This window comes from Acanthochromis polyacanthus, chromosome 2 (genome assembly GCF_021347895.1).
Source record: "Acanthochromis polyacanthus isolate Apoly-LR-REF ecotype Palm Island chromosome 2, KAUST_Apoly_ChrSc, whole genome shotgun sequence".
Lineage (NCBI taxonomy): Eukaryota > Metazoa > Chordata > Actinopteri > Pomacentridae > Acanthochromis > Acanthochromis polyacanthus.
The window spans coordinates 9081102-9093906 of NC_067114.1; the positions used below are offsets into that span (position 1 = coordinate 9081102).

At 39.2% G+C, this 12805-nt stretch overlaps 1 protein-coding gene across 1 annotated transcript; it reads left to right on the plus strand.

The window, feature by feature from the left end:
* The first annotated feature begins 577 nt into the window (after nucleotides 1–577).
* tmem276b (transmembrane protein 276b) lies at nucleotides 578–12577 on the plus strand. The gene is made up of 4 exons (XM_022200982.2): nucleotides 578–1322; nucleotides 4486–4599; nucleotides 8456–8593; nucleotides 8835–12577. The coding sequence occupies exons 1-4, from the start codon at nucleotides 926–928 to the stop codon at nucleotides 9080–9082; spliced, it is 897 nt and encodes a 298-aa protein (XP_022056674.1). The 5' UTR covers nucleotides 578–925; the 3' UTR covers nucleotides 9083–12577.
* The last annotated feature ends 228 nt before the right edge of the window (nucleotides 12578–12805 follow it).

A 12805-nucleotide genomic window follows, 5' to 3' on the forward strand; every position in this document is an offset into this window, starting at 1 on the left:
TCAGAACTGTCTGTTTTTTTCTGGACATGCCCAAATTTGAATATGAGACAGAAAGTCCACTCGGATATAGATTTCTTTGTCAGTAAAATCTTAATTCTCACAGTTTTAGCCTGCATGCAGCAGATTGTACTGAGACGGTTCTATCTTATACTGTTGCATTCTTCTTTTTCTTTTCACTGTTTTCATCTGTTAGCTGCAGTTTTGTATGTTTGACTTTGATGTGTTTCTTTGCTGACTGTTGCAACTTTTCTATTGTGCACAACAGCCTGAACTGCTCTCACTGGACCATCCTAGTTCATATGTCAACTTGTCATTCACTGCCATTTCATCAGTTCATGACATTTTATTTAAAATTCAAACAGATAAAAAAATAGACTTTTATCACACAAAAATGTGATGCTCCATAAACTGGTGTCTGGTATGAGACAAAACAAACCCATCACCAATAATGTGCCTCATAATTTACAGCCACCACTTTGTTTTGCTGCTCTTCCACAATTCACCTGTGCTTCACATGTTTACCAAAAAAAGCTCAGAGGTGACCAGTGAAGCTTCACAAATGACCACTCCCCCATAACAGAGCACATTTGTGTCTGCAGCTCCCCATCCCGCAGCAACCTGGAGGAGAGAGAGCGCAACTACATCCCTGCCCCTGCCTCCTCCTCACAGCGTTGGTCGCCATCCATCCCCTCTCCTCCTCCTGTACCATAACAGATGGTGGGAACAACATTGCATCCACCGGGCACCACAACAATAGACCGCAGCATCCAGTCCGGACTCCGCTGGCCTTGCACCACCATGCTCCCAGTGCAGGACTGCGTGAGGCTGTGAGTGCCGTCGTGATTTATTTCACGCGGTACCACCACCGCCACGGCCACGGAGGAACCTTCTTGCGACTGTTTGGGCTCTCCATCGAGCGGGGAAGATGGCCGCTATGAAAATATTAACCAGCACGGGGCTCTTCTTGGCTTTCTGTGCGCTCGGGCTGCTCGCCATGGCGATCTGCACCGACTACTGGTACGAGACCGACGCGAGGAGACACCGGGAGAGGTGTAAAAACTATGCCAACAAGCGAAACGACCCGGGTTACATCTACATTTCAAACCACAACCTCCCCCTCCAGATGCCTCCAAAGAGCCTGGAGAGGAAAGGTAGCGGCCCAGATGCTGCTCCCCTCGTCAGGGGGAAGCGCCACTTTCTGGCCGCCGCGTCCGCCATGGAGTCCCACTGCAGCCGCCAGTTCAACTCCACCATCTCCGGGCTTTGGAGGAAATGTCACCGGGAGGGATTCGACCTGGAGACCGAGGACCTTATCTACAAAGGTAAACATGAACCGTCTGAAAAGCCTGGCGCTTCTGGTGCGCACCAGGCCGTGCAGCTCAGCGATGAGCTCACACCAAAGCTGACACAAACACAGGAGGATCCACCGACCTCTTTTGTTCACATATGTCTGCTTTTACACCTCTGAGCTGATAAAACCTGATTAAGATGCTTTTATTGGAGAAGCTTGTGGTGGATTTCGCTGTCCATGGTGCTGAGTGAACCTCCTCTCTGACACAATGGCCGGTCTCTGGTGTTATTTATACCACTTTCTCGAGACTAAAACGCCGTCTTGTAACGTTTAATGTTTTTACGTTCAGAAATACCTGCATCGTTGATAAATCCGGTTTGAATGCGAGCAGAGGCTACACAATGCCTCCTCAGAGAACAACAATGAGGAGCCATATTTCAGGCCTCAGTCACTGATGCCATGAGGCTGAGGTCCTAAAACTGAGCGGATACACCAGGGAAAAAAAAAGGAATTTCACTGTGTAGGAAATATGAGTGTCACCATTTGTGACCGTGAGAGTAGAAGAAGATGAACCCTCCCAGACAGCAGACCTTATTTCAACCCAAATTCATAGCAGTTTTCTCCACCAGGACCTGAAAATACCTAAAAATCCACCAGTATTAAATCTTACACCCCTTTGTTTACCTAAAAGTAACAATGAATTCCCATTTTTGTTCATCTCACCACTAAAAGCTGCAACCTTGTAACATTATAAATGTACTCTACTAAAAGTAATTTTACACCCATTTATGGAAAAACACCTTCATTTCTGCTTTTTGAAAAGTCTTCTGTAGGGACAGCAAGGTTCTGCTGTTTTTGTAGTTGACTTTAGGGCCTGAACACATCACTGAAAGGCACCACATACAACCTTCAGACAGCTTGTTTTCAGGAGTTTGTGGTCATTTTGAAGCCGTGCTATTCTAACCAGACTGTATTCATTCGGAATACATTTAATTCTTACTCAGACTGTTAACAAAAACATTAATCAGCAGCTTTCTAAAGGTAATATTTTCATCGTGCTACTGCACTGACTGTGACCTGTGCAAGAGTTCATGGTACCGTATCCACACTTTGCACTGTATAGACTGAACAAAAAAACATTTAGAAGACGTGACTAGAGCATATTTAACTGCTATTAAAAGGTCTTTCTCCTGCTGCCTCCTCCTGCCTCGGGGTTATTTAACATTCGGAGCTCCAAGCAGCCGGAGCGGAGGTGCAGATTAGAATTTGGCTTGTTTTCAAATAAAATAGCTTCTATTTACTATTAGTTTTAGTGGCCGCAGGAGTAAATACTGTAAGCAGTCCTGAGCGAACACATGTTAGTATTGAATTTACACAACCTTGTCAGATTCTGAAGATCAAATTTCGCCAAATTTCATGTTTCGTTTCCTTCTCAGTAACTGTATTTAGTGCAAATATTGGCACTGATAACTGAGCAGTATGGTGTCATGGATTAATACCTATTTCAGAGATTATTTATGTTGGTCATTGGGTATTTAGAGCCAGAACTGTGTAGGAATTAATGCCATTTTAAAACAAACAAAACCAAGCTGTTGTTTTTGTTCCAACTACTACCATTAGTGATTTCACTAGGTACACTGTTATGACATTTACACACATAACGAGATCAAATGTCAAAACTCAGCCAGATTTTTCAAAGTTCCTTTTATCAAACTCCATCACTGGAACAGTAAATACACAGCTTTAAGGTGATGCAAAACATACAGTCATATTTAGATAGGCAATTACATGTGTCTCATCAGGGAACATGATTAGTTGTATAATTTTCTCAATGAATGCATGTTGTAGAAGTTATTAGTGCACAAATATGATTACAGTCCTGGCATAACTGCTGTTACTGTGTTGAAGAATTTTAGCTTGTATAGACTTATATGCTCAGTCATATAGTCTTAAATGAAAACTTAGAGTTTTGAAGACATTTTCCAAATATTATGGTTCAGTAAATGTTGATCTTTGAGTGTTTTTGTGCTCAAAGTGTTGATATCTGCTTTGTTTTTGAATATGTACACAGGTTTAGACTCTCAATTTAAGCCTTGCACACCCACAAAGGTGTTTTTCACTCACTTTTCTTGCTCAGACTGAAGGTGGGTGGGGATATGCTCACATGAAATCCCCAAAGTCGATGTACCAATAGCAGTGACAAAAGGCTGATTGTCCATTCTGCACAGAAGCAACAAAGCTAGCAGCAGAGTCAGCAAGATGTCAATCAGCCACTGTAGATTTCCACAACATCCCGAGAGGAGCTCTAATCATGCAAGAGAGTAGAAATATTCTTTCTGGGTATACCACATGTGTGTGGGCCCTTTAAGGGTTTGCTAAGAAGCTACTATCTTTTTCCAAAGATGTAAAATTGAAGCTGCATTCAGAGCAGCTTGCTATGAGAAGAAGCTGAAGTAAAGAATTAGCTAGCTAGATGCAGTTTTGCATCACTTATTGGCTTGGCAATCTCACAGTCTGTGGGGAGAATTTGAACTAAAAACAACAGCCTGATGTAAAAACAACTCTTCAGTTGTAGCCAAACAAAGAACATTGATATCAAAGCCTTGAAGATCACAAACATGAACAAAAGAGCTTTAAAATCCCCCAAAATGCAATAGAGGCAGAGGCTTTGACATACAGAAGTTGTTTGATTTTCTGTGTTGTATCATCTAATTTGTGATATTTCATTAAAAAACATCTTAGATTGCTGTAGTGACATTAGACAGCTGCTGTAGAGCAGTTTGTAGAAATCACTCTCTAAAGTAGGAACAGTGATGGGATGCGAGGAGACTAATGTAAAAAGTTGGAGCTGGATAACAGACTCAGGTTTCATTTTAATTCAGATCAATTAAGTTCTGTATGTGGCCTTTCAGTGGACTAATCCATGTTCCATATTGTTTCTTAATCCCTCCCTTAATAACAATGCAGGAGTCATTGGGAAAACAAGGTTAATAAGGCCAACTCGGAAAATTAAAACTCAGGCGGAAAATAAATAAGAAGTGTGCACACGTATTATCTTCTGGTCCCAGATGTGGGGCGGAGGTTTCACAATGCAATTCTTCCTTCATTTTCTTCTTTGTTACCTCTCTCACCTACTTCAATTAAGGGTATTTATGCTCCAGTTGTAATTCTCTCCATCGTTCTGTTTTTGCCAGGAATCATTCAAAGATGTACCCCGGTGAAGTATCACTATTCTTCGTCCATCCTACCACGAAATTTACCCGTCAACATCACAAAGACTATACGTCAGGATGAGTGGCACGCACTCCGTAAGTCTCAAAGTGCTTTTCTGTCTTTGTGGAGCTGGTTGGACTTGCTGGTTTAGTGTCACTTATTGTCTATTTTTTTGCTGGTTTTCTGTTAATCTGCACCTATTTTTCTGCTTTTACTGTATTCAGTTAGAAGACTATTGGAGCAATAAAGGAAGGAAGAAAGAAAAACAGACAACTGATTTGCTTTTTTCATAAAAATTTAAAAATTGGATTTCCTAGACAGTCTCTCTCTTGGCCTTTAAGGGTTTTGTTGAGTGAGTATATGTGAAAGTTGTTGTTTTCAAGACATGATTTTGGGTCTTATGTTTTGTTTTAGCAAGTTGACGGCAACAGTTAGCCAGTAGTCTATGTAGTTTATATTAAAACACACAGATCTGTTGCTATTTGACTCTAAACATGATGTAAAATGATGAAACAGTACAGTGCTGTTTGTTTTTGGTAGTGTGGGTCAATATATAATTGAGGGATTTTTGAAGTCCATGGGATATATCTTACATACATTTTTATTAAAAGTAAAAAAAAATGTTATGTTCATTTGATCACGTCTTTACAAATTCCATAATTATTTCTTATGGAAACAATCACTTATTAATAAAAATGATTGGATATCACTAAAATATCAACTAAATAACCGTCCAAATCTAACAACAACCACCTTCTAATTAGCTAAACAATAATAAAATGAGCTTATTCGAAGATTGTTTTGATTGTGTCTTTTTATTCTTCATTAAAAAAACACCTCTGAAGGAAGTGTGTTCATTCCAGATCACATGACCTGCTCCACATGATGTCATTTCCTCCTGAAGAAAAGACTGGAAGACTCCAAGGCTTTCTGAGTTATTTAATATAAAGTAGTGTGTGAGTCAAGTGTGGATTTATGGCATGCCAACAGGTTTACTACAATATCTTTATAAATAACTTTCAATTTCAATTTTGCTCAATTGCATATATAATATTTAGAAGAATCTTTCTGTAAAAATGGCATGTGGTGTTTGGTTATAATCGGCCATGTTGATTTTAGGCCTGAAAACAGCAAAAAAAATGTCAACTATGATACAAAAAGTCTCACAATTATATATTGACTTGTGTAACATTTAATACACTTTGCTACAGGATTAATCTAATCATCTGAATTACATGCACATTGTAACAATACAATTGGATTTAAAAATAAGAGCACATAATGCTGTTATTGTTCCAAACACAAATTTAATTTATCAACATGATGCACTTTGACAGATGACACAACCTCATCTATTCCACTTAGCATCAACAAGTTATTTAAAAGACTCTAGAATATACAGTCTGTGAAGTAATGTACAGTACAGAGTACATAATTATAAAACATGCAGTACTCTGGTGGGCTTCCATTAATCTTAAAAGTGATCCTAAAACTGTTATACAGGCATTGAATCTGAAAGGAAACATTGAAGTTCATATTTAATGGAAATGAGAAAATCAAAAGCCTCTAGCTCTATAGTTTTTTAAAAGCCTTTTTTTTTAAAGTGATTGTTTCTGGCAGTTTCTGTCTGATTCAGTGTGTCAGGCAGCAGAAATCCTCTGCACACTGGCGGCTCAGCACCAAACAGCACACCGACACAGTTAGCGATGAGCTAATGAACACAGTGGAGGATTCAGCAGCTCTTAAGCCAGGCGTTTCCCTCAGGAGTTGATGGAGACCCAAACCAGAGCTAAAAGAGAGCTATTACTGGACTTAAGTTGATCGATAGACACAAACACGTGGTTTTTTTTTTAAATGTTGTTTCACTTGTTTGATGGGTCCTGTTGCCTGCCATTAGTTGGGTTATAAAAGTTGAACTGCAAGTGAACTGCTGGGTGACAGATAAAATGTGAAAATTCGCTTCCCTGTTCTTTTGTTGTCATTCCTTTAGTCCTCTCACTTGCAGGGAGCATGCCATGAGGTTTTTCCTGTCTCGGTATTTGTCCTCAGAAAACATGCACACAGGCACAAAAAGCAGAGTGGGAAAATTAAACAGCTTTGAGAAATGAAAGGGAGCTTAAGCTGCTCTCAGAGTCTAAACCTAATGCACAGTACAGAATGGTAAATAAGCATGATGTGTTCTAGAAAATGACAGCCACAATCTCAGGCAAATTTGCAACTATAAAATCTTTTTCATTTCATCAAACATCATCGTTTCAAGTTTTCATTTGCTTGCAAGATGTTATCAAATATATAGAAAGCTGTAACTGTTACTGTATTGTGTTTGTTGTGGTTGCTGTTCTTCATCCGTTTTTGCAGCCAAGGAGCAATGAATATCTACAACTGTGTAAAATACCAACAGCAAATCACTAACATCATTTTTCAAATCAGCACAGTTTGAAATTCCTGTCTGCTTTTTACCATTTCAGAGACATTTGTGAAACACATGCTTTCCTTTTCAGCCAGAGAGCCTTTTATCCACAGTTGCAGCCTCATCTACATAATGCTAGCCTCTTTGCTGTGGTCACCTGCTAATTGCTGAATTGTTTAAAAGGTTAAATTTACCACTTCTAAGGCACAGCTGCCGCTACTGAATGCATCACTGCCCTTATAAGCGCTTCTTTCTCACTCATGACCAGAGGTTATTAGGTCATCGCTGCTAGAGAGTCACTGGTTTGTATAATGGTTTATCTGAGGACATAAGGTCAGACAGATCAGTGTCTGCTTTTAAATCTCTCCTTAAAGCACTTGGATCAGCCCGTATTTCTGACTTGATCTCTTTGCTTGGAGAGAGATGGAGTCAGAGAGTTTCTTGACCTTGGATTGCATCAGCAGGGATGATGTACGTTTGTCTTATTGCCTCTAGGTGTGTTGTTTTATACTCGGTACAGGTGTTACAGTGCATTGACAATGCTGCTATGTTCAGTACAGATGTGTCTGTCATTTACTTAGAAAAAGACTAAATTCCTTATTGTGATTCTGGTGTGATGTGTTCCGCTTTAAACCCGCCGTACTGTGAGATTATGGAAGCTTTCTTCTTATTCTTAGTCTACATGAAAATATACACCATAAATAATGAACATTTTGAGCATCAAATTAGTAGAGAATTAACATATGCTTGAGCTTTTCTTTCAAAGATAGTTCTGTTACGTCCTAAAAACATTAAATTGCATTTATTACAAATAATGGACACATTGAATTTAATGTAAATGTGTTGGTTTTCTGTTATTGTTTGACATTACCTTATTATAATCTACAATATCAGAAGATTGGTGCCTCTTAAAGCTTAAACTGGGCTGTTGGTTACCATATCACACCTGTTATGAATTCCATGCACTTTGTGACAGTACAATTGAATTTCAAAGTAAGAGCACATTATGCTGTTTTTGTTCCAAACATGAATTTCATTTATCAACATGATGCACTTTGACAGATGACACAATCTAATCTATTCCACTTAGCATCAACAACTAGCGCAAGTTATGAACAGACTCTAGAATGTACGATCTATTGAAACAAGTAATGTACAGTAAATATAAAACATGCAGTACTCGGGTAGCTTCTGTTGATCTTAAAAGTGATCCTAAAACTGTTATAGTGATATTGAAGTGAAAATTACTTATATTACAAACAACGGCTGTATTGAATTTAATGTAAATTCATTGGTTTTCTGTTAATTCTTTGACATTATCTTGTTATAATAGACCTTATTGGAAGACTGGTGCCTCTTACAGCTTAAACTGGGCTGTTTGTTACAATATCCCACCTTTTATGACTGCTGATAATACAATCAGTGTCATCGTATGTATGTTTTTATGTAACCTGGTAGTTTTAAACCATTTATTATGCTTTAAACAATAATCCTCAGTATCTGTAAAGTTCCCTTGGTGATGTTTTCATCTCTGCCTGCAGATCTAAGAAGAATGACGGCTGGCTTTGTGGGAATGGCTGTGTCCATCATTCTCTTCGGTTGGATCATTGGAGTGCTGGGATGCTGCCAGCAGCATGACCTCATGCAATATGTAGCTGGGCTACTCTTTCTCATGGGAGGTACTGTGAGAACACATATGCCCACATCCACACACGAGCATGCAAACAGAATCCAATTTTATTCAATTTCTGCATTAATTTGGTGACAGCTGAGAGCATCTTTGGGTTATCGTGAGATAGCCGATCAATGTCCTGCAGTAACATGACTCCTGTCCTGCAGTAAGATGCACATTACATGTAGGAATTTGATCATCGATCAGGAGCCATTTCAAATCACTGCTGCTCTCCTCTGCTCACACAGGAACGTGCTGCATCATCTCCTTGTGCACATGTGTGGCAGGAATCAACTTTGAGTTGTCCCGCTACCCTCGCTCCATGTACGGCCTCCCTGAAGACATTAGCCATGGCTATGGCTGGTCCATGTTTTGTGCCTGGGGGGGCCTCGGTCTCACATTGCTGGCTGGCTTCCTCTGCACCTTGGCCCCCTCTCTGAGCACGCCTGCTCGCACGACGACCCACAAGCCGAGGCAGGAGAATGGAACCGTGTGACAGAAGCGTCGTGAAGCGGGTTGACCCACCGAACGCACAAACCACACCCTTCCAACCTTGATGTTTAACTCTGAGACAGTTTCTGTCTGGTCACCATCTCACAACCCCCCGTCATCATCGCCATTTCCCCCTTCAGTGTTCAGTGTGCCTGAGTTGTGACAGAAGGAGCAAAGTGACGACAAACTTCACACACCTGATCTTGAGAATCCATGAGGGACCTCCAGGAACACAAAGAGTAACACCTACAGTAACGTATGACTGAGGCATGGCTCTCATAGCACAAATAAGACATTTTTTATTTTGGTTTCGACTTTTGACACGCTGACTCTATGGTGATCTAAAGGTGACTGTTTTCTCTGACGAGAATTTGTCTTAAAATGGTGCTCTCTTAAATACATAAAGCCACACACACTTCCACACAGGATGCACACATGCAAACACACACACAGGACACACTCTCTCACACACAACACACTCCCACACACAACACACACACATCAGCTTTTGCACACATTCTCAATTACTCCGGATGAATCATGAGAGAAATCTTCTAAAAGGAGCAAACACAAACATCAGGCCAGAGCATCCTGTCAGCATTCCTTTTTCAGTCGAGTGATGTGTGCTGTGTTATTGTTCGTAATGAAAAAATAATGATTCTGGCGCTGACTGCCCATTGCTTATCTTTAGTGTAGCACACTAACTGATATCAAACATGAGCCCCGGGGTCGACGTCTGCAGCCTAGAATGGATCTAGCAGCAGTGTGGTCAGTACGATAAAATACACAGAAGTCAAATTTCCCCGGAAGAAGCAAATTGTTTGATACTTCTTTAAAGATTCAACATGTACAAATGCATCTCTGTGTAGATCCAGATCATCGTTTGTGTAAAGTAGATTTTGAATAAGATTGTTTGTTTTCCGTTTGCTCAGAGGTGATGGTGGCTGATAGTGTGCAGAGGATAAAGACTCGGATCTGTTAGTGGATTCAGCAACACAAAGGTATTTTTGTGGTACCAAATGAAAAGAATTTAAAGTAAAAGAAAGCATTAAAACATAGCAGCTGCTGAGCTGTGACTTAATGCTGCTGTGCTGTTACTGCTCTGACAGACCCAGTTGTTTGCTGACGGCTGAATCACAACCTGACGAGAGCAAAACATCAAACCAAACTGTGAAGGAAGTATTTGATTTCTCCATTGTTTGCCCTAAATATTGCTAGGCCTTTATTTGTGTTAATACTCTGAATACAAGCAAGTTAAGCAATTTTACAAGCGAAAAAAAAAAAAATGCAACTTCAGCACAAGCTGCGCTCAAAATCCTCATCCACACAAAGTGCAGTAACATAGAGGCATCAAACACTGGCAGAGGGCCAGCGTATCATATTGTGTTCTAAAACGTGACTCTGGAAACAAAGAGCCAAACAGAATTAGATTTTTTTAATGTGATGAACATTATTATCTAACAATCAAATACATATCGTAAATGGTCAGCTCATCACTCTTAAAACCAAAAATGAAACGATAAAAAAAAAGTACTGAATCCATGAAACATGTTTAAAACTCCAAGTTAAATACTTTCCATTTCAGCAAAAGACACATCCATTGCCAGAAAACGACTCACTGTAAATTATGTAGTTTGTGAGAGAAACTTGGCAACAATTATTCAGTATTTTTTCTTATTTTCTTACTTTTTGGATTCAATCTTTAGATTAAAAAATACCTCCGAAAAAGCACAAATAGGAATCTGACTGCAGCAACATATGGTACACTTTATGCTCATTTTGCATTTTATTTGTTCTAATTTATGCATAAAAAATGACAAATTGTGACAAATATCCATATTAAATGCTGGATTTTTTTGGTGTTAAGTTAATGGATGCTAAAGTCCAGTGGTTACATAAGAAAACACACTTTTTCTGACATTTTCAACAAAAAGTAAGAGTAACAATAACATAATTAGTTCTTGGGAAAATATTTTGGATTTCAAATTGGAGGTGTTATTTCAAAATAAAATTTGGACTGATGTGTGACATAAACCTTAAATTCATAGTACAAATCAGTAAATACACTTACAAAATGGTGTGTTTCATATTATGTATTTTCGGATGGAAATTTGCTTAATTTAAAAGGTAAAAAGATTCCACTGGTGATGCTTTTGGTCAAAGAATAAGTCACAGCAGCCATTTTTTTTTAAAATTTCACAGATGGGATTTGTTTTCTTTCCCCTCAGTCACTAGAGCTAATTTATTTTGAAATGATGAAACTCACCAAGGGTTCATGAAACAAGAATATTACAGCCATGTGTGATGAAGTTTTTATAAGTGTTGATTGCCTGAGATGAATCATGAGATATTCTATCAGCTATGTCAATTAACTTTCTTAGAGAAAAAAAAAGGTGTTATAGTGTGTTAACGACACTGTGTGTGATGTTCAGTCCTTTCACCATCACCATTAACGAGGAAATTAACTGAGGCATGATTGAAAACTGTATCTTCAGTGTCTTGTTGAATCTTTGCACTTTGCTGCGTCTCATAAAAGACAGTGAACCTGAAGTCTGATGTTTGCAAGGTCACACAAGGGAGCAAAAGATGATCAGAGCATGTAGTAAGCACCCTGTTGTGTCTTTTACAAAGAGTTTGGGTTTATACAACATTGTGTGTTCGGGGTCAGTCGGTCCAGGCTCTCACCAGGACATACTATAAATATGAAAATATTTATATCTGTGGTCAGTTCACTGGCTAATTGACAGAATGCAATGCTGTTTGGTGTTTTGGTTTTATAAAGTTTATAGTTCACACCCAAACTGATGCGCAGTAATAGAAGTATTACTGTAAGCAGTAAACTGTAATGTATAAGTACTTTGGTGCAAGTATAATGTGTTGTTAGGACTGATGCACAAATGCACACAACTCTTGTTTTTTGTGTATAATAGGTGGGGAAATCCAGCGCTGACACGCCACCACTAAGTCAAAAAGTATTACGAGCTAAAAAAAAATTTCAAAGCACAAATTTGCACCCCTGTATCTCAAAATTTCAAGACCACCAACATATACAATGTCTGTATTTCGAAACTAAAGTTTTGTCATTGACTCAAAACAGAAGAACAGTAGCACACAGTAGCAAGATCAACAAAACATGAAAACACAACAAACCTTCGAGGACAAATGAGGTCAGCACAGTGCGACAGTGTATTTTAAAAAATAGTTGTAAAATCCCTTCTGGAGTGGCGACGTCCTGTGTTTCATGAGGAACTTAGAAATGTGCAATGAGAGATGCCCTGTGAAAATGCCACCGTTTCGAGTGGCACTCGTTTCAGTAGCACAGCTATTATTTTCTACAAGTCATTTCTACTGGTTCCATCCACTGCAGATGTTGTGTGGAGATAAAAAAGACATTACAGTCTTGCATGATCTCATTACAGTTAGTTTCTTTCAATATATTAAAAACTTGTGTCCATTTTTAATTAATTTATTTTACTGAAATAAAACATGTAATTATTAATATCTTGTGATTTTGAGTCTTCGTTGTTGCACATGTCCTCACCCGGCTGACGAGGCAGCAGAATGTTCCACGCTGAATTTATGGCGATGAGACGGTTTGTGGAGTTGAAAATGAAAAGAGATTTCTAGATGTGAACGTTCAGGAGAGGTAAGACACGATCACAGCGGCAGTGTTGACAGCAGCTCCCCCTTCCAAAGGAGGCGAGGATTGGCCTTTTGTCACTTAGGA